A 26,110-nucleotide genomic window follows, 5' to 3' on the forward strand; every position below is an offset into this window, starting at 1 on the left:
GTATTTTTTTTTCTGAAATCTTTTATTTAAATTAATGATTGTTTTTAACTTAAAACTTTATAAAAATTTATGTAAGATTTCTTAAGTTATTTTTATTTATTTATTTGTTAGTTGTTACAATTTATAAAATGTTTACATTAGTCAAAATACAACACATAGATTAAAGTGACTAAATGCACTCACACACTAGCTCGATTAAGTGAATTTTACTCAAAGTGTTAATATGTTATTATTTATTATTATTTTAATGAAAAACATTTTGAGTTCTTAATTTTTATGCAGTTAAGTAACTATTTCATGTAAATATTTTATTGTTGTTACTTTATCATCTGGAATTAATTTCGAATTGTTAGTGTTAATGTTAACATTTTACACATACCATTGAAATGATGTTTCATAAGTTTGGATCCTTTTCTAAAGTCATTAATCTCAATGAAAGTCATTTTATTCCTAATTTTTATGCAGTTAATATAATGATTTTATGTAAATTATAATTAATAATGTTAACCTTTTCGTTTCCTTGTTTAGGGCTTTTTTTCTTCTGTTTACGTCTTTGTCATGTTTTTTTTTATCATATTTTATGTTTGTGTTGATTTTTTTTGTGACTATCTCTGTGTACTATTATTGTGTTTATTATGTATTATTTGTTGTAATATTTGTCAAGTGCCTGCCTATTAAAAGTCTTGACTGTTGGGAGGCACTCAAATAATAATAAATAAATTATATTATTATCATTATTATTAGAACTGAGCCTATAGTGTGCAATCAAATAAAAGTATTAAATGTAGCTATGATATACAGTATCTTCACAGTTTAGACCCAAATGTCAGAATGTGAGAATTGGTGAGTTAAAAGTATCGAGTTTCATCTCAGACTGGGTTCGGGAATTTTTTCGGGCTGAGAATTTCCTTTCCAGGGTTTAGCATTGTGTTGTTTCGTTCTTTCACCTGCGTGCTGTGGGAAGGTAACAGCAAACCATTTTAGAATCATCTGGTCCAGTTTGCAATGGGTGCTGTTCACTCTCTATAACAACCTGGTGTCTGAATAAATGTATGCAGCCAGATACAGTTAGTCTGACTGCTTATGAATTTACTTTTCGTTCATAAATAGAGCCAAGATTTTCATTTCTTTATTTTTCATCAAAGAATATTTAAGATCTCGTTATTGTATGTATTTTTTATTTATGTTGTAAATATGTCACTAGATTATCATGCATAAATTAATCAGAAATTATGGAATATATCACATTTTATGTATCAAAATAAGATAACTTACTATGTTATTGAAAATAATAAATCTACATAAATTTATTAGAATGGAAAAAAAAAAGTATTTGATTGATTGGGTAGTTTTATAAGTTTTATGTGGTGTTAAAGTTAACATGGTTTAAAATTAAAATTTTATATTTAGTCACAGTGTTTTTATTAAATACTCTGAATGTGAATCAATAAAGTAGTATGCAATATTGGAAGTCCAGTGTTCTTTTATAGGGCCTAAGCCACATTTGCATGGTATCACGGGCTTTTATTTATTTGACTGTTAGTTGATTTCTTTAAAAATGTTTTTAATTATTTTTTTTAACTTCATAAACTTTTCCAATATATAAACTTAAAATAAACAATTCACTTTAAATGCTTGCACATACTTAGTACATAATTATAAAAATTAATGAATGAATTGATATTTCATTTTAATGGACAAAATCAGTTAATTCATGTGAATTTGATTGCGTTTTGTGTTTTGTGTTGGATTTCAGTCTTATGCGGTGTATTATCTCTATTTTCACGATTTTCAGTTTTATCGCTACTCTTAATATAATCCTGCAATTTTTCATAAAACATAGAGCACACAAAAAATTCAATTCTTATTTTTAAAATAAATACTTAATATTATGTTTGAAACAATTTTTTTTGTGCTCAAATATTTTCTGAAGTGTTAATTAAGTATTCTGAGAGTGCTGTAACAGGTGGTAAACACAAACATTTCTTTGGTATTTTCTGTAGAGTAAAATAACATAGCCCTTGTTAACTGTGAACTACACTGTCTTATGCTACTGTTTGAATTTCGGAATTTAACTTCCTCAAATAGTTTTTCCTCGAATATAAAATTGTAAGTAATTGCAAACAAAAGAAACTTTATGTTTTAAAAAAAATATGTTAGCACAAATTATATTCATCTCTGTTTTAGAATTCAAAAGATTTAAAGTGGTTTTTATAGTACATTTATTTAATTATAAACAGTTCATAAACCATTAAAGTTTTTTTTTTAAAAAAAGATACAAACATTATGGAATCAACTTATGGCGGTCACTTCTAGTTGAAAGTGCACAAATGATGTATGCCCGCAAAAAAGCTTACTTATTTTTAAAAAATGTTAAAACTTTAAATGCTTCTTGTCTGTTTGTAGGTAATTATAAGTACTATAAAAACCACTTCAATTCTTTTGGAGTTTGAGTGCTGACAAGCTTTAAAAAAAAAAAAAAAATAACATTTCAGTAAGTTCTCAAACAAGAATGTTGTTTGCAAGTGAATATTTGAGGAGAACAGAAAATATTAACTTTAACTTTTGTGACTTTGTTTTACAAAGATTTGTGACTTCGTTTGACAAAGATAGCACATACGAAAAAATACACATACTAGTTTGTGTGATCGCTGATTCCTACAAAAATCACGTTTTTATATTACAGCAGTACAGCCACAGCACTGGTACGATTGTGAATGTAGTCATACTTACTTTTATACACAATTACAAGAGATAAATAATGCAAGTGAGTGATTGAAATAATTATTTATGAGTGTTTTTTTTTTTTTTAATTACTAGGTGTATTATAATTTTCCCGCAAACCTGAAAGTAAAATTGGTTGTAGAAGCGTAGTTGTAAGTAAACTGATAAAATGTCATTTCAATATTAAATGTGATTAACATCAGTGATGTATGGACGACAAGATGTTTGATTCTAATTCTTTATAATCTACCAAACCAGTAGCTGTATTTGCTATTTTTTGACTCATTTCAAACCTGCATTTTTCCCCCCCCCCGGTTAAATACACTTTTCTGAACGTTCCCTGGGGCAACTTTAATACATAATAACAGTAACAGCGAGTTGTATTTTAATAGTATGTGTGTAGTTTAGAGCTGAGCTAGTGTGGTCGGTATTGCAGGTGATGAGTCTCAGTCGCTTCCTTCACAGAGGAAAGTCGAAGAATTGGAGGCGCAGTGTGCATCACAAGAATTAGAGGTAAGTAGTGGCGTAGTTGCGGCGAAGCATCGCTCAAATACTCTATGAGAGGCCAGGGCATCACCTCGGTACTGCTATGACCAGCCTGGAGTTTGCTCCAGTACAGCTGTAAGCCACCGGGGCATCACTCTGGTACTAGCTGCCGGGACATCGCTCAGATACAGCTATGCGGAGCCAGGGCGTCGCTACGTTATTTTTCCCGAGCAAGCGTAGTCAGAAGTGTTGTGGATAAGCACAAAATGATTCACCCTTAACTTTTTGGCAATGGGAGACCTAGACAATGCTTAGAATACAAATGGCAGAGTTATCTGTTGGTTTCTTTTTTTTTGTTACTTTGGACTGTAGCATCACATTAAAACAAGAAATCCCATCAGTACACATTACTAGCTCAGCTTCTTTCCACTAGCTCAGTTGCATAGTAAAATCGGGCCAGTCACAGGTCCATGAGTAAATCATTTTCTTTGTTATTTTTACTCAAAATCTGATACGAATTTTTAATTATTGTTTTCCCTTTTTTTTAGATTTGTGTAATTGTTGAAGCCACTCTAACAAAATAGGTGGCCAACTGTACAAGCCCCACGATAATGGGTGCCACTCTAATTGAAATATGTATTATATGTTATGTGGTCAACTGTAGGTAATTGGTGTTCTTGCGGGGTTTTGGCGCCTATTCTCTCCGCAGTAGATCTCAGGAACGCTGCTGCTGTATCAATTACCCAGACTGCTAATCCAGCTAGCACGTCACTGCATTGTACTACTGTCAAGAGAATAATTATTAAAAGGAAATTTGGTAGTGTTGTGTTACTAGTGTAAATTTGCATCAACTATGACCAAGTCTGTCTTATACGTAACTGACATTTACGGTAAATGAAATAGTAATAACTGGAAAACATACAATTTTAATGGGTTCTTTGATATTGACGTGAAATTACTGTCAACATGTAATTCAGCGAGAGGAACAACCAAAATAATTTACTGTGTATGTTATCATTTTGTTCAGACCTAGTTGTCAGTAATTAGACGTAAATGACATCACAGGAACACATCGACTACCATGCCGGGTCTAGCTATAAGCTGTCGGAGGCTTGAGGCTCTCTTCTTAGGACCTCCAGGTGGTCTGCTGCTACGCTGGAACACTGGATGCTGGAAGCTGTAATTGGCGAACTACAGAAGATCTGAAGTAGCCGGGTGTCTGGCTGAAGACTCGACTTCCCTCTCGTCCTAAAAAGTCTGTTTGAATTTGGATTGGTCTCACCAAAACGTCGTGGCCGATCGTAGCTGGCGCTGACATCAGTCGTCCGGAACCACCACGGGACGAACGGGACTGACGCGGAAGTTGGCACTAGATGTCGACGATACTCCCTATCTGAGACTTATTCAGTCCAGAACTATTCTCAGAAATAATAGTGGAGAATTCTAGATAGCACATGACCGCGGATGACGCGAATCTTCGATTCCTCGGGCGGCAACCAAGGCTTTGGTTCGCCCCAGCCCGAGAAACGTCTTCCCACTGCAAGATGGCGATGGCGTCTCTCTATTCTTCTTCCTTCTAACTATTTATTTTCCTTCCCTAGCAACCAAGGAGCTATGGAAAAAATCAGCAAACCAAATTAACTGCATAGTGAAATAAAACTTGGATATTAGCGTGTAAGAGTGCTGAACTAAGGCAAATGAATAAAGTTTCCAAAGAATAATGCTTAGAAGACCCTGAACTTAAAAGTGTGTTGTCTCTGGCAATTATATGTGTTATATATGTTAAACTTTGGTTGTCCTCTTTACAATAAAATAATTAAATACATAAGATCGGCTTATGAAATATACAATTAATGTTACAATAATAATCAAAATAATAATAATATAACTGTAAACAGTTGTACTGGTTACACCACAGACTCTGACATTAATATTTCAAGGAATATTGCTGTCACAAATATGAGTAATTAGTGCTTTCATCAAATTTGTGGATCTAAGCGTCACAAAAACACAATTATAGTGGAATCACAATAGCGCGATAGACATGACATGAATAAAATAATTTTCTTGCCACTCACAATTGACACATCTGTTACGTTAGTGTGACAATGTGTGTGATGGACTTCCCAATTAGAAAGATTTTCAATTTTCATAGCTAAACATGCGCAAAATTACTGAAAAATGTGTGTTAGAATTTTGTTTGTGATTTATAGTTAGACTGCTATTGATTTTTTTTTTTTTTTAAGTGAAACTTCTTTGCTGAGGGAGCTACAATTTTTTGAGCTTTAATAAAAAAAAAGCTGCTTGCATGAGGTGAATAGTTAGATACGTGGTGGGAAATCGGTAGAGGAGGATAATACAGCAGCGGCAACGCCGCTCCAACGTATGCACTAGCATTCAAATGAGAAGACTGCAAAAGAGTGGGGATAGGTACGTAGCGGAGCATGCTATGTTAGTTAAAATGGTCGGCAGGTAAGACGGTAGTGGAGAGGTAGAAATGACGCAGCAGTGATGCTATGGAGTTCTCGTAAAGCTGCTTGTGTTTGTCTACTCAGTTTTCGTAATGGCTAATGATTGACGCTACCACATATCTTTTATTTTATTTAAAGTGTTGTTATGAACGCAGACAGGACCGCGACGCGCCCCAGGTTCGGAGCTGGCTGACAGACCTGCATGGCTACTGACGTCGTGCGTCGTTCACTGACGTAAGGCACAAGATGCGTGCTTGGCCAGATTACAAGGGTTCTTGCTACCCCCCTCCCCCTTCTTCTCCCCTTGCACTATCCCGCCTCAGGCCATTGTCAATGACCCTTGTAACGGCCTGGGAATTCTGTGGCGTGGCGGAGTGGCGTGAATAAACACTGCCTTTCTGAACTTTTTGGGTGTCGAGTCGGCCCAAAGTGACGCCAACACTTCCAGCCCCCCCAAGTTGTTCCAGAAAATCTGCCAAGAGTATAAAAGCACTGATACCAACCTCTGGAATAGTTCCATGCGAAGAGCGGAGCAGCGAAGAGTCTCCCCCTCGGGGAGTGATACTGACGATACCCGAGCGATCAGCGAGAGGTGAAGAGGGCAAGTGGCCCTTGCTGAGCAAACCGGACCTATCGGGAGGCGATACCTGCGAGAAGGCCTGGCGAGCCAGTCGGGTGCGACGAGCGATAGTTGGGGACTGCACTGCGGCGCTGTGTGGGTGAGTGTGCGGAGGAAGCGGACAGAGACGGACAGAAGAGCGAGCCACTGTCGAGCCAAGCTCCGGTGGGAAGTGTTGATGTTTCAATGACCAGTATAAGACTAATTGTTGTGGACAGAGATCTTGAGTGCATTCATTAAATTTATGGTTTAGACATTAGTAATAAATAAAACTGAACCAATTAATTGGTCTATACCTACATTTCAAACCCAGTTTTCTCCCCACATTATACTTGTAACACAATCTACAATTTATTTATTTGTATGGAAAATATTTATTGATTTATGTAATTAACTAAATAAATATCATTAATTTTTTTCCATTGGAGATCATACTCGCATTGTTACTATTCTCAATTATTATGTCTTGTTCAATGAGAAAATACAAATAATTTATCTTTATCTCAACTTAATTAGCAAGAAATTTCACTTCTGTTGCACGTGACTCCACACAAACTTTTTTTTTTAAAGTGGTGTTTGTTAAATTTATCTGTGAAATGTTTGGAAGTTGGTCACACACAGTAATATTATTTACCGAATTTTAAATGCAGATTAAACCTATTTCTCTCAATCTTGTTAGGTAATTAAAAACACTTGTAAACATTGATAGCAGGGCAGTACAAAGACCATCAAGTTTTGTCTGTGTTTTGACGTCGAAGGTAGAGAACAGCGAAAAATTCTCGAATGGAAGGAAGAAGAGTTCATTTCAAGACACGATCAAGACAAGACGTAGTAGTCTCAAAGTCCTGAAACTATACTCATCAAATACGATGACACGAAGATATGCTACATCGCGTAACTGAAACATTTTTGCACTTTTAACGAGAAGTGACTGTCATGTTGACTTCCTTAGTATCTAATTCATTCGAATTTTTTTTATACCATCTTAATGTTATCTTAAGTGTTGGTCCAAAGAAAATTTTTATATGACCATGTATTAGTGCAAGGGATGAAAAATAGTGTTTGAAGGTTAAGAAAAATTATTAATTTAGTAGGCATAATATAAAATTTATTGAAATCTATTCAATTCTGAATTTACATTCAAAACATTTTCATTGAACGGAATATGAGGTAACGTTTTATCGATCATTTTCAAATATTGGAGAACATATAGGATGTCATCTACACTAAGTTTTCAAAATGGCCCAGATGTTAATAGAAGTTTCCATAACATTTCTAGAAGGGATTTTTTTAAATCTGTTGTTTTATTTTTCACTGTAATTGGCCCGTTTTTCTAAGTGTATTTTAAATTGCATCCATTTTTAGAATTATAACATTTAAAAAATAGTTTTCACTAAATTACCATCATTTTTTTTTATTTAGTAGATGAATTGTTTGGCTTATCTAAAGAAAATGTAGCAGTTATTTAGTGCAATTTATTTTTAAAGGTACATATTAAAAGTGGATATAAAGTAAAACATTTATCAACCAAAATCCTTGTAACCTAAATAGCATTGAACTGAAACAACAAACATTGACAAAAAAAACTTCTCGATAATATTTTATTTGAGAACAAAGATGAAGACCAGACTCTTCATAGTTTAATTTTTAAAAAAATACAGGTTGTGAAGTTATTAACCAAATGAAATAGATGAGTGGGTAAATGCTGATGAGGCCAACATTGACAAAAAAAACTTCTCGATAGGATTTTATTTGAGAACAAAGATGAAGACCAGACTCTTCATAGTTTAATTTTTAAAAAAAATACAGGTTGTGAAGTGATTAACCTAATAAAATAGATGAGTGGGTAAATGGTGATGAGTCCGAACTGGAGTTCACTGAAAAAGAAATTGTCAAAATGGTTTTGCCCCAAGAAGACCCATCGAATGACAAACGAGCAGACGACGAGGACAAAGATGTTGCAGAGAACAGCCGGTGAGATCTTTAATGCCTTTGAGGTAGGTTTATGAGTGTGTTTTATAAGCTAAGCTACTGTTTGGATAAAATAGGGTTTACTGTCGTACATCGTGATATTTTTGGGTTTGCCTTGTGGTTCATAAAATTTAGGATTTTGAGCTGAGTACAGTACTTAACTTTTAAGGTAAAAATTTAGTACATAGGTTTTTTTGATAGTTTTAAGTTTCTTTACGGTTCGTGGAACGACCAGAGGAAACTAGGCCTGCCGACGTCTTACTCATGAAACAATAGCGCGACTTTGCTGCTCGAAAACGCTGTGAGAAGAAAAGACAAGATGAATTAAGAAGTGTTTTTTTTTAATTAGCAAAACAAACTTTGTAATTGTATTTAAATGTAATTAAAAATAGGTTGAATATGTATTTTCTACATTATAGTATGTTTTTTGTTAAAATTATTGGTAGCTGAAAACACTTTCAAAATATAGGTTTTAATTATTAGTCAAAAGTTTGGCTATCGGAAACCACTTTTCCCCCTTCGTTTTGATTAAGAGAGGTTCTACTGTGAATTTATTTTATTAAGATTAAACTAGTTTGGAGTGAGTTGTAGAATGATTGTCTATATATTTTTTAAGTGGTGGGGATAAGGGGAAAGCTTAAGTTTATGCTCCAGCACTACTTTATTTAACACATCATAGCTGGAGATAAGTCGTTAACGTCTGTTTGTGTTTATTAGTTGAATTGTTGTGAAAGCCAAAGTTTTTTTATTTATGCCGCTTAATATCATGTACTACTACTCAGCTGGAATGATTTGCATGTTTATGTGCTTTTTTTTTGTCGAAATGACTGTAGGTACTTATATTAAATGCACTAAAGTTTGGCAAAAGTCAAAAGGAAGTACCTAAGGTATCCTGCTGTGTCGACAGCTAAAGAAAAATTATTTTTTCAGATATAGTAGAATTTATTATGTATGTACGACTAATCATAGAGCAGAATGATTCCGCCAATCATACTGCTCTCTATTTAGAAGCTACTAGCTAATGTCCAGCATGTGTTGCATTGCCTCATTCACTTTTTTTTTGTTATTTGTTTGAAGTAGGTACATATATACAAAGCATCTCTTTATCTTTATATGTATATCTCTATATCTCTCTACTTTCTTTCGCTGTGTCTTTATACATATATATATTCCTCTGTATACCTCTATCTCATTCTCTATGCCTTTCTCTACCTCTCTCTGTCTCTCTTTTATATTTAATTCAACTCAATTATGTAATGCGTGCCCGCTCATACACCGAAAACATACGAACTGCCGCTAAACTATATGAAATACACACATTGGTTAAAACGATTTGCACGCCACCTATTGTTAAATGGTTGTACTAATTCAGAAACCTTCACGGGCATGCGCATAAAAACTCACCAAAGTTTTATCGCAATCAAATAAATGGTATAGAAATGCATACGGGACAAACTAACTAACATTCATTTTTATATGTATAAATTAGCCTTTATACAGCTATGATTTGTTTTGCTATCCAACTGCTTATCATTCATCTTCAGCTTCAGAACAGACACCCACTCCATGGATTAATATCTCCGTGGGTACGACTCGCGGGCCACCATTATTATTCAGACCATAGAAAAGAGAAACTGACATAATATAGTAACTGATAAATTTCCTACATGACTTGTGCGCCACATATTGTACTTTATCTCACGTAGACAATAACCTTCATTGTGTTTCAAAGGTCAAGTGTGCAAAATTTCATATAGATCAGGTAAACAATGTGTTAACAATGAAATGGCAAAATATCATCAAGAATAATTAAATTCTGCTTTAAGGATTGGCTGTATCGAAATAGTACCTAGAAAGTGATCTTCCTCGTGTTTCAAAGGTGAAGTTTGCACAGAGTTTCATCGCAATTGGATGAATGGTTTAGGAACGCTTAAGGGACAGACAAACAAACAAACAAACAAACAAACAAATAAAAATTCATATATATAAAGAATTTTAAATGTATGTTTTTATACTCTCTTTAGGAACATGAAATTAATGTGTGTCTGTGACATTTTTATTGGCGTATAGTTTATTTTAATTGCACGATTAGTGCACAAGTGAAAATTACAAGATTTTATTATCAAACTATTATTCGTACTTTTTTGGAAGTAAAATGAATTCATATATTATGCTGGAATCATTTAGTGGAGAAAGGCATTTACACACAAAATTAAATCATGTTTGGTAATTTAACATAACACACATCCATTACTTACCTCGGGTTTGAACTCAAAATTTTGCTATTTTGAAAAACAAAGTTTAGCTACATCATCCAAGAGAGGTTGCCAATGAAAAAATAAAATTTTAATAGTAAAAAAAACTTAATTATATAGGTAATTATGTATATGGTAAATTGATAACATTCTGAAATTCTTTATTGTTCGTTGATTTAAAAATTCACAGTGACCTTGTATTTTTTTTTCACAGTAAAAAGTTTTTGAAAGAAAATTTATATCATCCCAGGGACTCAAAACTCAGTACCTTCTATTAATCTGCAAAATATCTTTGAAACATTCATGACTCTTAAAATAATTTAATGACATAAGGTTAATTTAGTCCCAACCTCCGGCATGATTTGTATGATTTGTTTTAAATTGTTTGTGTAGAGTATCAAAGTGGTTTGAAGCCCAATTATAATCTCGGAGTTTGTGTCTTCTTTCAAACATTTCATTTTTTTTTATCAATTAGGTCTGAACTTTCTGCAATTGTAGATAGAAATTGAGTGGAAAAAAAAACAAATCTTGTTCTAAATTTAATTGCAAAAAAAATTTTGATTGCAATTTTAAAAAAAATTCCACATCATACTGCCAGAGCTTCTGGTTTCATCAGAATCAGTAGAACATTTTTTAAAAGTATTTGAATTAATTAATGTAATATTTTAAACACCCAAGGTTGGCTCTCAAACCACCGCCTAGAGTCTGATAGTTTGTAGTTTTTAGTGTGTAAGTGACCATGCTTAAGCATAATTAAAGTTGTTGGTAGAAGACTTTCTTGTTACAAAAATATTTTGACAATTGCTGTGCAAAATCTAATCTAACAAGTTTTATCCTCCTACTATCAAAATTTTTATTCTCTTTGACTGAACTGCATACAGCTTCTAATTCAGCAAATTTGTAATTTGGGGGAAAATTTTGTCAAATTTTTGTAATAATTGGTAATAATATACATACTTGCCTTACTCCCTGAATTTAAAATAAAAAATTTATTTCGCCATAATTGTGTAGCCAATAAGTTTATTGAATGTGTGGTTCAGAATTCTCATAAATGACTTTTCTGTAATAATTAGGTATGTATATGTTTTTTTACACAGGTTTTTTTTTCCTTATCGACCCAATATGTGTTCGTTCCCACCTGTTGTGATTGATGAGGTAGGGTTAATGCTTGCTTAATAATGCATGTTTACGGTTTTTAAACCCAGCGTGGATGAGATGAAGGCCGCGGTTCAAATTAAAACGTGTTTCCCCCCTCCCCTTCAATGGCCCAGTAGAGTGAGTGCGTCAGCGTAGGCAAACCCCCCCCGTCCCTGTTATCAGGGCGGGCTAATTCCCACCATCTGCTCGCCTCGTGCAATAACCCATCGCTGTTTGCTCGGCTCTCGAGGCGTGGCAGCCAGTCAATGTAAGTGCTCGGTCCCCGCTGATAACGCCCGGCGCGAGGCGAAAAGTCCCCGCCTCCCCTGCTGCCTCTTCACCTGGGTCGCTGCTCAGCGGCCAGGGTGGATGTCGGCAGTTTTATGAACCAGAACGCTTCGTAAAATAATAAATAATGAGTCGTCTACCTTTCCTTGCGTGAGGCTCCAAACGCGGAAGTCACGGTATGCGTATCCGGCTCTCCGCCCGTGGGTTCCACCTTCGAGCCCCGCCGGACTCGTACGAGCATAACGCAACAAACCAAAAACCTTCGCTCGTACCACTTTGAAACTTCAAGGACATCCCCACGCACCAGGTCAGAAACAGTCCGTGCATTATGTTTGCAGACAGTAAGCGTTCGTTCTTCATTCTTCTGCATGAATAACTCTTCACCACTATTTGCAAGTGGGAAACGTGGCGAACATTGCCATTCGTCCCGCCATTTCTCCATCGTTATTGGATCACCTCATCTCTAATTACCCTTATGTCATAATTATACACCTCCTTACTATCCTTAAAAAGTCCTTCATTTGTCTTTAATTGGATAAGGGTCCTTATAAGTCTTTAAATTTCATTGATATTTCTTAAAAACTCTTTAATAAAGATTGATTTGCACAAATAATGGCTGAACGTGGGTATTATAATGCTCATTTGTTTCCTACCTGGCATTAAGCAACACACGTGCAGTACAATTTGTGAATTTTGGGCCGCGTGATAAAATTTTATATGTAAAAAAGGTTTGAATTTTTTTTATGATTAAAGGTGAATTTTAATGTTTTACTTTGAACGTGTAAAGTAAATGTATTTAAGTTTCAAATTAAATGTTAGCGCTATAAATTTCAGATAGACACTATGCTTGGTTAAATATTTTTTATAATTCTGAACAATATGGGCGTATGTATAAGAATTGAACAAACCAACAAAATAATTTTCTGTGCATTAGCTATGTATTTAACAATATTTTCTTTGATTATTTTGTGATATTACAAATAGTTTCCTACATTTTGATAGTGGTAAAGGGGCCCTAAAAGACTCCTCAAATTTTTATTATGATGTGTGTGTATAGTCAATCAAAAAATACTATTTCACTAAAATATATTTCCTTACGTTGAATAACCAGACACATTAAACCATTCAAGAGCAACAGAATGCCAACGGCTTACTATTTTTATTACATTATGTATCACTGAGCTAGTTTTGCTCTGTACAAATACTTGCTTGTGTATAATATTGGTTCCTGTGCAGCTGACTGGACTATTCAGAGGGGTTAGCAAGAAAAAGGGGGGGGGGGGGGGGAGAGTAAAAAAGGAGCCCACTTTATCTCTTCATCTTGCCTATGAACCTCGATTTGAGATTGATCATTTTGCTTTGGATTTACAATTGTTTTTCTACAATTTATATCACTTGACAAACATGGCATGCATGATAGTTTTTCAAGCTATCTGAATTTGTTGCAGTTTTATATGTAACTGCTTTAGAGTTGCAGAGAATAAATAATTAATTAATTTCTGTGGGCAACTACAACGTTGACGTCGTCCGGGCCTGCGGCCCCTTTGAGCCCGATATGACACCGCCCAACCACCGTTTCAGTTCAAACCTCCCGCTCGTGCGTGCGTGTGTGCGTGTGTGTCTAGCCCGGCAAGAGGGCGCTTAGCTGCAGTGCGCCGCACCCCTAATTTGCTACGTTTTAATATTATTTGTAAACCCTTTTTGTTTTCATTCGTCTTTGCCCCAGTGTTGTGCAATTTACTTGTGTTTTCTGTAATTTAAATAGGTTACCTTAAATAACTATAGACGTGCCCGGGCGGACCCGAACAGGCACGGACTTGGACGAGGATAGGAATGCTTTTATATGAATTATCATTAAATCAGTAAATAGTAACAAACTTTCCATTGTCAGTAATTTTTATATATTTTTAATGTTTATCTGTAATTTACTCAACTTTCGCCGGGGCACGGAGTCGTAGAATACAGTAACGGTAATTGTGTTGGCGCGAAGGGCGCCATGTTGCCACCTGCGAGCGATGAGCTCAGCCCAGTCCATCTTCATCACTGACCGAGAGCAGACGCGCCAGCACCCCGGGGACTTCAACCTTTGTTCTGCACTGACCAAGTAATTCTGTCTCGTTAAGTATTTCTGAATCTCTTTCGCTCGTCATCCTCGGGACAGCTCTCGGTCAGCGGACTGTTTAATTAATTAATTGTCTCAGTCGAGTTTCTTTCATCACCGGGTAATAAGTAAACTTTGCAGCATGGCCACGTGTGCGGACCATGCCTTCACCTAAACCGATTCGTGCCTCAGGCTTTTTAACCGTGTAATGTGTAACGTGTAACGGGCGTGTAGAGAGACGTGTTAGTGAAATTAAATCTGGAGAATAAATATAAAGTGAGTACTTATTTAATCACGTGGTGAGTGAGTCTAGGAGTGTGGCGTGCCCGACGCCTAGAGCGGGCCAGGTCTGGGTAGCTAGGATAGAAAGGGCTGGTAACTCGTCCCCACTTGGGCTACGTCACGCCCTGAGTGAGAGACTCCGCCGGGTCCACGTGCCCTTCCACGTGGTGGCGCCCATAGTTAACATCTCGAAATCACCGGCAATGCGCGACCAGCCCTCAAATGGCGCCCAAGAGCGTGGGGCGAGTTACATCTTCCGCGAAAACCAGACCTGTACGAGCGTGTGAGATAGGCGGTTGTTACGCGGAGCGCGCGGAACTAAAGTTCGCGCCGGAACTATTGTTCGCGCGGAGCGCATAGCGGGACTCTGGCGCGCCGGCCACGTGATCAGCCAAGCGCACGCTTCCAGGAATCCGCGCACAAACAACGGACTCCGAGCGCAGTAAGTAACACAGTGCTGATGTGTTCGTGAGGACTGTTCGTGTGCAGAGTACCACGTGCGTAGACATGTATCCGTATCCGGACGAGTGTATCGGGTGTTACTTTCCCTGCCCGAGTTGGGACTTGTATGGCAGGACCGCCGCCGGATATGAGTGTGGCTACTGTACGGAGTACCGCATACACGGCGTGACGAAGTGTGGAGCGAGGTCGTGTCCCGGAGGTAGTAGCGAGGGCTACCGCTGCCAGGAATGTGCCGGCCTGTGGCATCGTGGCTGTATCGGCGAGCGTGAATGGACCATACTGCGCAAGTTTTTTACCTTCACGTGCGCACGATGCACTGCCGACCTAGCCACCCAGGCGCAGTACGAGGCAGAGACGCCGAAAAAGACGCCGCTCACGTCGACGCCAACGCCGCTCACGCCGACGACGCCAACCACACCGAAAAAGACGCCGCTCACGCCGACGCCAACCACGCCGAAAAAGACGCCACTCACGCCGACGCCAACCACGCCGAAAAAGACGCCGCTCACTCCGACGCCGACGACGCCTCTCACGCCGAAGCCAACCACGCCGAAAACGCCGACACAGCACGTGCCAGGGACGCCGCCCGTTGCCGGAACGTCACCGCAGCACCAAGCCGACTCCTCACGCACGACGCCGACACCAGCACCACGAAGGTACGTCCTGACGCCACCCGCACCGTCACGTGTTACGCTACCGACGCCTACCGCCCTGACAAAGACGCCAGTCGTCCCGACGCCGACGCCCGCCGTGCCGACGCTCATCGACTTGACGTCTCCCGACACAAGTCCGATCCCGCCGCCGCCTGCCACACTGCGTTTCGTCGACCCGACGCCACTTATCCCGACGCCGACGCTCGCCGTCCCGACGCCGACAATTCCGCTTCCGCCACCTCCTGTCCTGGAGCCGCCAACCTCGGCACCTCTCGTCGACCTGACGTCTCCCGACGCTGGTCCAAACGCATCATCGCCAGCAAGACCTCGTTTCGCCGACCTGACGCCACTCATCCCGACTATGATGACGCTTGACTCGCCGAAGCCAACCGAGCGACGCCCGACAACGACCGTCCCACCGCAGTCTGCCACGCCGTCCAGCACCCGCCTCGTGTCGGAGACACCTCCCGACGCCGGAATGACCTCGCCACCGCACCGAACCGCCGTCCCGACGCCACCAAGGTCATTTCCGGCGAAACCCGCATCGTCTCCGCCACACGACTCGCCACGGACGCCACCAGACTCGACGCCGACGCTTCGTGTCACCTTGTCGCCACCACCTGGCTTCGACGTCATCCGGCCGTCGTCACCGCTACCAAAGTGCGCAGTCGCAAACAGGACGCTTTGCGACACGATGTCCAGGGCCATGACGCCGAGACGCCTGAGCGCCGCCCCGCCGCCTGGATTTGCTCCTCTGTGCCCGCCTGGCTTCGAGGCACAGACGGATGAACCGGACCGAAAGAGACGGACGCGCGCGACGCCGACGCTGACGCCGCCTACATGCCCACCTGACACGACGCCAGAATCGACCGAGGCGCCACGACGCCCGATTCCGACGCCGATCGCCGCAGTACCGGAACACCGGTCAAGTGCCCTGCCGCACGAGACGCCACCCAAATGTCGCAAGTTGGCAACATTGGGACGCCGCACCGTGAAGAGTCGCCTGAGCTCCCTACATCCGCCTGTCGCGATGCAGGTCGACGCCACGACGCCGGGACGCCCGACCGTCCCACCGCCGAACGTGACCGTCACCCGGACTTCGACACCTGTCACCCGTCTGTCACGACGGGCCGCGAAGCGCCCGCCTGTCGGCGAGGCTGAGCCGGGTCGTGCCGAGCGCCGCCCGCGCTTGCTGCCCGCCTGCCACGAGCCGCCTGACCTTGGCCGCCGCCGCCCCTGCCGGCCGGCGCCCTGGCCACCGCCACGCTATCACACGCAGCAGCCGCCGCAGCCGCAGCTGACGCAGATTTGGGGCTCGGGACAACTGGTGGGTCACCACCCACAAGGTTAGTCAGCCAGCGCCCATTCTGTCCGTGTGTATCGTCCTCCATAGTGTAAATATTGCTCAACTGTCATTTTGTAAACATTGCTCGCCGCCATCATGTAAACATTGCTCGCCCTTCCATCGTGTAAACATTGCTTGTCCGTCCGTCATGTCAACATTGCCACCTGCCCGCACAAACATAAACATCAACATTGCCACGTGGGAGTGCGCGACGTAAACACCACAGGCAACGCCCCCCAACCATCTGTCAAACGGCGCTGTCATATCGGCCTACTTTCGGAGGGGGCAATTGACGTCGTCCGGGCCTGCGGCCCCTTTGAGCCCGATATGACACCGCCCAACCACCGTTTCAGTTCAAACCTCCCGCTCGTGCGTGCGTGTGTGCGTGTGTGTCTAGCCCGGCAAGAGGGCGCTTAGCTGCAGTGCGCCGCACCCCTAATTTGCTACGTTTTAATATTATTTGTAAACCCTTTTTGTTTTCATTCGTCTTTGCCCCAGTGTTGTGCAATTTACTTGTGTTTTCTGTAATTTAAATAGGTTACCTTAAATAACTATAGACGTGCCCGGGCGGACCCGAACAGGCACGGACTTGGACGAGGATAGGAATGCTTTTATATGAATTATCATTAAATCAGTAAATAGTAACAAACTTTCCATTGTCAGTAATTTTTATATATTTTTAATGTTTATCTGTAATTTACTCAACTTTCGCCGGGGCACGGAGTCGTAGAATACAGTAACGGTAATTGTGTTGGCGCGAAGGGCGCCATGTTGCCACCTGCGAGCGATGAGCTCAGCCCAGTCCATCTTCATCACTGACCGAGAGCAGACGCGCCAGCACCCCGGGGACTTCAACCTTTGTTCTGCACTGACCAAGTAATTCTGTCTCGTTAAGTATTTCTGAATCTCTTTCGCTCGTCATCCTCGGGACAGCTCTCGGTCAGCGGACTGTTTAATTAATTAATTGTCTCAGTCGAGTTTCTTTCATCACCGGGTAATAAGTAAACTTTGCAGCATGGCCACGTGTGCGGACCATGCCTTCACCTAAACCGATTCGTGCCTCAGGCTTTTTAACCGTGTAATGTGTAACGTGTAACGGGCGTGTAGAGAGACGTGTTAGTGAAATTAAATCTGGAGAATAAATATAAAGTGAGTACTTATTTAATCACGTGGTGAGTGAGTCTAGGAGTGTGGCGTGCCCGACGCCTAGAGCGGGCCAGGTCTGGGTAGCTAGGATAGAAAGGGCTGGTAACTCGTCCCCACTTGGGCTACGTCACGCCCTGAGTGAGAGACTCCGCCGGGTCCACGTGCCCTTCCACGTGGTGGCGCCCATAGTTAACATCTCGAAATCACCGGCAATGCGCGACCAGCCCTCAAATGGCGCCCAAGAGCGTGGGGCGAGTTACATCTTCCGCGAAAACCAGACCTGTACGAGCGTGTGAGATAGGCGGTTGTTACGCGGAGCGCGCGGAACTAAAGTTCGCGCCGGAACTATTGTTCGCGCGGAGCGCATAGCGGGACTCTGGCGCGCCGGCCACGTGATCAGCCAAGCGCACGCTTCCAGGAATCCGCGCACAAACAACGGACTCCGAGCGCAGTAAGTAACACAGTGCTGATGTGTTCGTGAGGACTGTTCGTGTGCAGAGTACCACGTGCGTAGACATGTATCCGTATCCGGACGAGTGTATCGGGTGTTACTTTCCCTGCCCGAGTTGGGACTTGTATGGCAGGACCGCCGCCGGATATGAGTGTGGCTACTGTACGGAGTACCGCATACACGGCGTGACGAAGTGTGGAGCGAGGTCGTGTCCCGGAGGTAGTAGCGAGGGCTACCGCTGCCAGGAATGTGCCGGCCTGTGGCATCGTGGCTGTATCGGCGAGCGTGAATGGACCATACTGCGCAAGTTTTTTACCTTCACGTGCGCACGATGCACTGCCGACCTAGCCACCCAGGCGCAGTACGAGGCAGAGACGCCGAAAAAGACGCCGCTCACGTCGACGCCAACGCCGCTCACGCCGACGACGCCAACCACACCGAAAAAGACGCCGCTCACGCCGACGCCAACCACGCCGAAAAAGACGCCACTCACGCCGACGCCAACCACGCCGAAAAAGACGCCGCTCACTCCGACGCCGACGACGCCTCTCACGCCGAAGCCAACCACGCCGAAAACGCCGACACAGCACGTGCCAGGGACGCCGCCCGTTGCCGGAACGTCACCGCAGCACCAAGCCGACTCCTCACGCACGACGCCGACACCAGCACCACGAAGGTACGTCCTGACGCCACCCGCACCGTCACGTGTTACGCTACCGACGCCTACCGCCCTGACAAAGACGCCAGTCGTCCCGACGCCGACGCCCGCCGTGCCGACGCTCATCGACTTGACGTCTCCCGACACAAGTCCGATCCCGCCGCCGCCTGCCACACTGCGTTTCGTCGACCCGACGCCACTTATCCCGACGCCGACGCTCGCCGTCCCGACGCCGACAATTCCGCTTCCGCCACCTCCTGTCCTGGAGCCGCCAACCTCGGCACCTCTCGTCGACCTGACGTCTCCCGACGCTGGTCCAAACGCATCATCGCCAGCAAGACCTCGTTTCGCCGACCTGACGCCACTCATCCCGACTATGATGACGCTTGACTCGCCGAAGCCAACCGAGCGACGCCCGACAACGACCGTCCCACCGCAGTCTGCCACGCCGTCCAGCACCCGCCTCGTGTCGGAGACACCTCCCGACGCCGGAATGACCTCGCCACCGCACCGAACCGCCGTCCCGACGCCACCAAGGTCATTTCCGGCGAAACCCGCATCGTCTCCGCCACACGACTCGCCACGGACGCCACCAGACTCGACGCCGACGCTTCGTGTCACCTTGTCGCCACCACCTGGCTTCGACGTCATCCGGCCGTCGTCACCGCTACCAAAGTGCGCAGTCGCAAACAGGACGCTTTGCGACACGATGTCCAGGGCCATGACGCCGAGACGCCTGAGCGCCGCCCCGCCGCCTGGATTTGCTCCTCTGTGCCCGCCTGGCTTCGAGGCACAGACGGATGAACCGGACCGAAAGAGACGGACGCGCGCGACGCCGACGCTGACGCCGCCTACATGCCCACCTGACACGACGCCAGAATCGACCGAGGCGCCACGACGCCCGATTCCGACGCCGATCGCCGCAGTACCGGAACACCGGTCAAGTGCCCTGCCGCACGAGACGCCACCCAAATGTCGCAAGTTGGCAACATTGGGACGCCGCACCGTGAAGAGTCGCCTGAGCTCCCTACATCCGCCTGTCGCGATGCAGGTCGACGCCACGACGCCGGGACGCCCGACCGTCCCACCGCCGAACGTGACCGTCACCCGGACTTCGACACCTGTCACCCGTCTGTCACGACGGGCCGCGAAGCGCCCGCCTGTCGGCGAGGCTGAGCCGGGTCGTGCCGAGCGCCGCCCGCGCTTGCTGCCCGCCTGCCACGAGCCGCCTGACCTTGGCCGCCGCCGCCCCTGCCGGCCGGCGCCCTGGCCACCGCCACGCTATCACACGCAGCAGCCGCCGCAGCCGCAGCTGACGCAGATTTGGGGCTCGGGACAACTGGTGGGTCACCACCCACAAGGTTAGTCAGCCAGCGCCCATTCTGTCCGTGTGTATCGTCCTCCATAGTGTAAATATTGCTCAACTGTCATTTTGTAAACATTGCTCGCCGCCATCATGTAAACATTGCTCGCCCTTCCATCGTGTAAACATTGCTTGTCCGTCCGTCATGTCAACATTGCCACCTGCCCGCACAAACATAAACATCAACATTGCCACGTGGGAGTGCGCGACGTAAACACCACAGGCAACGCCCCCCAACCATCTGTCAAACGGCGCTGTCATATCGGCCTACTTTCGGAGGGGGCAATTGACGTCGTCCGGGCCTGCGGCCCCTTTGAGCCCGATATGACACCGCCCAACCACCGTTTCAGTTCAAACCTCCCGCTCGTGCGTGCGTGTGTGCGTGTGTGTCTAGCCCGGCAAGAGGGCGCTTAGCTGCAGTGCGCCGCACCCCTAATTTGCTACGTTTTAATATTATTTGTAAACCCTTTTTGTTTTCATTCGTCTTTGCCCCAGTGTTGTGCAATTTACTTGTGTTTTCTGTAATTTAAATAGGTTACCTTAAATAACTATAGACGTGCCCGGGCGGACCCGAACAGGCACGGACTTGGACGAGGATAGGAATGCTTTTATATGAATTATCATTAAATAAGTAAATAGTAACAAACTTTCCATTGTCAGTAATTTTTATATATTTTTAATGTTTATCTGTAATTTACTCAACTTTCGCCGGGGCACGGAGTCGTAGAATACAGTAACGGTAATTGTGTTGGCGCGAAGGGCGCCATGTTGCCACCTGCGAGCGATGAGCTCAGCCCAGTCCATCTTCATCACTGACCGAGAGCAGACGCGCCAGCACCCCGGGGACTTCAACCTTTGTTCTGCACTGACCAAGTAATTCTGTCTCGTTAAGTATTTCTGAATCTCTTTCGCTCGTCATCCTCGGGACAGCTCTCGGTCAGCGGACTGTTTAATTAATTAATTGTCTCAGTCGAGTTTCTTTCATCACCGGGTAATAAGTAAACTTTGCAGCATGGCCACGTGTGCGGACCATGCCTTCACCTAAACCGATTCGTGCCTCAGGCTTTTTAACCGTGTAATGTGTAACGTGTAACGGGCGTGTAGAGAGACGTGTTAGTGAAATTAAATCTGGAGAATAAATATAAAGTGAGTACTTATTTAATCACGTGGTGAGTGAGTCTAGGAGTGTGGCGTGCCCGACGCCTAGAGCGGGCCAGGTCTGGGTAGCTAGGATAGAAAGGGCTGGTAACTCGTCCCCACTTGGGCTACGTCACGCCCTGAGTGAGAGACTCCGCCGGGTCCACGTGCCCTTCCACGTGGTGGCGCCCATAGTTAACATCTCGAAATCACCGGCAATGCGCGACCAGCCCTCAACGTTATAATAGTTTATCTTGTCCACGAACGTTGATTCCAACAGGTTTCTAATTATCTGCCCAATACCCTGTTCAGTTATAAAATTATATACAAAAATATATTGAATTAACTGATGAGGATGACTCATGATAAAAATCTGACAAGTTTTTCCTTCAGGAGAATCATGTGATCAAGTTTTGTTTCGGATCGCTTGCAGATATCGCAGCTGAAGGATCAGAACGAACGTCTACGAAATCGCTTGGAAGAGTTCGAAGTGCCACTCCCAGAACAGGTAAGGGCTCGACTCCTTGGACTCTGATTGGTCTGTGAAGCGTACCACGTTGTCTGTCCCGGGATCTAAGATCGTGCGCATGGGTGGATCCAGAAGGAATATGCCTCCAGTTTCTGTAGCGTCAGGACATATGTGGTTTTAGCATATATGTGAAGTCTACACATTTTATATTCAACTTGTGTTGTTTGTTCTTGTTGAACAAGTTATTAGGTAACTTAAAATATACTAAATACTGTGTAACCTCCCTAGCTCTAACTAATTGGAATGGACCAGTTGAATTGGCGAAAATTGTGATTACCTAGGTTAATACACTGTTGAATCTTTATAAGCCTAAAATGGGGAGAAAAACATAAATTTAACCCAGTACTGTACTACCCTGAACTTATGCTATAGGTAGGACAGAATGATAACCATGTAAGTCGAATTTGCGTAAGTCGGGGTACAATTTTGCAAATAAATAAATGCATACAAATTATTTTTACTTGGGACCAGAAACTAAGGGGAAAAAAATGTGTAATAAAATCTTATATACTACAACAAATTATATTATTGAATTACAAAAACCTGAACTGACGTTATTTTGACATAGAAGGCTTAATGTAATCTAACAAAGTCAGATCGAAGATCTTTTCTTCTCACACAAAATTTCCTCGTAGTATGCTAACAATAGTAGTGTGGATAGGGTGGAAAATCAAGAGTCATGATACGTTAAAACAAAAGACGAACGAATCAACGAGAAGATTTAAAAATTGCGTAACTCAGGATTCAGGTAAGACAGGGTAGTTTAAGTCGAAGTATCTCTGTATTACATTATACTTATACCCATATGTATTGCACAAATAATAGAAAAGTACTGTACAATATTAGATAATATTGTATGTTATGTGCTAAAAATGGCTTTATTGTTCACTTACCTCTAAAATATACTATGTATTTAAAAAACTGTATCTGAGTTTATAATTGGTATTTAGTAATTCAGCAAATTAGTAATTTTTAATATTTGTTGATTTCTGTTTCAATTATGCGTGTTTTCGGACTAACAAGGTTCGGACTAAAAAATTCCATTGCCCAGCAAAATGAACTGATAGATTGCTTGCTTAGCTACAGTGCCAATTTTTGGTGTGCATGCTAGCAGAAATTGTCTTACAGGGGCATATTTAAGAGTTTGGCAAGATTTCCTAAAACTGCACAAAAGATAAAGTAAGTGCTAGATAGGTAGGAATCTTTCATTGTTACTAGGAAAGTAACATTAGATTTTAAATGTTTGAATCTAATCTAGAACAAATTAGCAACGAACACACTGTGTGCCCCAACCTTGGATGTTTAATAAATACACCACTAATGCTAAGCAAATATGTATCATACATTTTAAATATTTATGCTGGCAGTTGTGTTCTTTCATTCTCTCTTACGCAAAAGCACATGTAGAGAAAAAGTGATTTTTCAGTTCATGTACCGTAATCGTGTATGTGCAGACATCAAGAGCCATCCAGGAATATCCTACGAAAAATTAGGGTGTTGTACTTTTAGTTCAACTCGTTTACACTCTTTTGATGCTTGGTGTAAAATGGCCTTGAGTAAAAGAGACTGAATGGGTGTTTTTTTTGTTGTTTTTTTTTATACCCCTTACGAGTCAGGTAAATTGGTGAAGGAATCGTCCTGTTGTGTTCCAGCATTTGCTGGGAGTGATTTCAGGAAACCAATGAAAACCAAAATAAGAAAGCACAGGTCTGGATTCGATTGCATGTCCTCTCAAATGCAAGTCCACCTCAAATGCTGTGCCACCTTGCGTGGTACAGTGTGAAAGGAACATCGTTTTACGATAAGAAAAGAAAAAAAAAACTGTGAGCTTGCTGTGCAGTGCCACTGGATAAAAGTGTGTGGTTATAAAAAAAATAGTAATTTAAAACTGATCTTTTTTCTTCGAGATCTATTTTTCAACCAACCTAAATCTACTTCAAATAAAATATAATATTTATTGTTGACATGCGCATATTAACAAAATTAGCCTGCTATATTCATTAAGTAATTTTATTGGCTCTCACTAGAACAGTGAAAGATCTTATAATCCGGCATGTTCTGCCATGTTAGATTAGTGATTTTGCCAGATTAACAAAGGTCACTATAGTTTTAGCAGGAATACCAAACATGAAATGTAACCAGCTTGGAAACAGGAATCATTTACTGTATCGATAAACTCTGAGCGAACTAAAAATTCCAGCAGTGCAGTAACGCGACTCCTGTGGGCCAGGGATGTGGTTGCAACAAGGTATATAAGGTCTGGGAGATATGATCTATGCCTTGACATGCCATGAATTGGGGTAAATAGTTCAAAATTAGAATTATAGAAGAAAAAAAAGATGGAAAAATCCAAGATGGCGGGGCAAAATCCCTCTTATAGACCTTTCACTGTGAAAGCTTGGCCACAAAAGAAAGAAGTGGGGTGGGGGTTTATTTAGTTCAAAAAAAGAATTTTCCACACAGCTTTCCCCTCTGATTGCATTGTGTTACCCATTATTAATTGTTATTTGAAAAAAAGGAAGAGAGCCTTCAACCCCTCAAGGCAGCCTTGCCTCTTATTTGGATATACCACAAACCACAACTGTACTGAGAAGTCATTTTAAGATTCACGAAAAAATATAATTGTGTCAAGAAGCTCGTCTCGGCTAGAGAGCGAGTGTGTGGTGTTCATGGTTTGGATGCAAAGGGAGTCAAACAAGATGGATATCAAGAAAATGTATATCACGGGCAAAAACTCCGTTGACACTAACAAAATCTGCTAAAAACCAGAACTCCTTATGAAAAGGAATTATCCTGGGACATTGAATAACAAACATGTACTTAATGGTCTGAATTTAGAGTTGCTCTAGAGATACTCTACAATGATTAACTCATGTGAGTGTTTTGAAAAAAACATGAATTTTGACATTCAGTACATATGCCCCTGATTCTGTATAGTGGCGTACAATAAGATTTTACACTGGATAAAATTGGCTTTAAAATGTGGACCACCTCCGAAAAATATGTTCTGTGTGCGTGTCTGGACCCCTCTCTTTCTCTCTCTGTATCTACCTCTATGTCTATATCGTCCACAAGAGCATCATTCGGGAGAGAGAGAAAAAACAAGATGTGCTGCATGCTCTCATCAGGAGAGTGCTTGTGCAAATTGAGCGTCTTGTTCCTGTCCTGACGACTGTGTCCAGGGGCGTAGCCAGGGGGGGGGTTTTAGGGGTTCAAACCCCCCCCTTAGGACCCAATCTTTAATTAATTTCTTATTCATCACTCAAACAAATTTCATATTAAAATTAATAAAAATTTTACCATTACAATATTTAAATTTAAGTACCGAAAACTGCTAAAATAGCACTATTTTACACCTTAAAATCCAAATTTTCCCCGGGGGGGCATGCTTCTTAACACCCCCCATACACAAATCCTGGCTACGCCACTGACTGTGTCTCCCAGTGGGTTAAAGAGGAGTTGGTTTTTCAGATATTCTTTGGAAACTATTTCATTCCCCCCAGATCCCCCCAGTAAGATGTCCCTCTTCAGAATGTTAGAGCTCTGCCAAAGTAAGTGACCAAGTGGGTCTATTCACTAACCTTTCTAGGGTGTCATTTTCTTAATGTTAAGGTCAGTAGCCCTCTTGCTGACCTTAAATATTTTCAGAGTGATTCTCTAAGCACCTTACCGTACATCCTCGTGTCCTTAAATTAATGGCTGGGTGGAGCGTGTTGTTAACTCGCTACTGTCCTTAACTTTTGAGAAAAAAATGACAAAATGGTGGAATAAAATATTCAAAAGTGAGGATAATTAAGATGTAAAATAATTACAAAAGATAAGCAAATGTTACTAAAACATATTTTAAGGAAAAAATTATATTCTTTATAGATGCAGAATTTAATTAATGGAGCATTAAATAGATTGTCAACTAATTATAATACTGTTATTCTAATTAAATTCCATCTGTTTAAGTTTTTGCAGCTGTGTGTTAAAAAAAATATAATTAGCATTACTTTCATGTTATTTTAGGTGAAGGTAGCTTGTATTTCG

General features: G+C 42.2%; 1 protein-coding gene across 4 annotated transcripts in view; it reads left to right on the top strand.

The window, feature by feature from the left end:
- The window catches only part of LOC134537421 (myosin-4), a 132,807-nt gene that overhangs the window by 3,457 nt on the left and 103,240 nt on the right, over positions 1-26,110 (top strand). For all 4 annotated transcript variants that reach the window (XR_010075988.1, XM_063377825.1, XM_063377828.1 and 1 more), the window contains exons 2-3: positions 3,161-3,237; positions 21,983-22,057. Coding sequence is in view for 3 of the 4 variants with exons in the window: in XM_063377825.1 (XP_063233895.1) it covers positions 3,161-3,237; positions 21,983-22,057 (152 nt within the window). In the remaining variant the exon portion in view is untranslated. The remainder of the gene's footprint in view (positions 1-3,160; positions 3,238-21,982; positions 22,058-26,110) is intronic.

This window comes from Bacillus rossius, chromosome 12 (genome assembly GCF_032445375.1).
Source record: "Bacillus rossius redtenbacheri isolate Brsri chromosome 12, Brsri_v3, whole genome shotgun sequence".
Lineage (NCBI taxonomy): Eukaryota > Metazoa > Arthropoda > Insecta > Phasmatodea > Bacillidae > Bacillus > Bacillus rossius.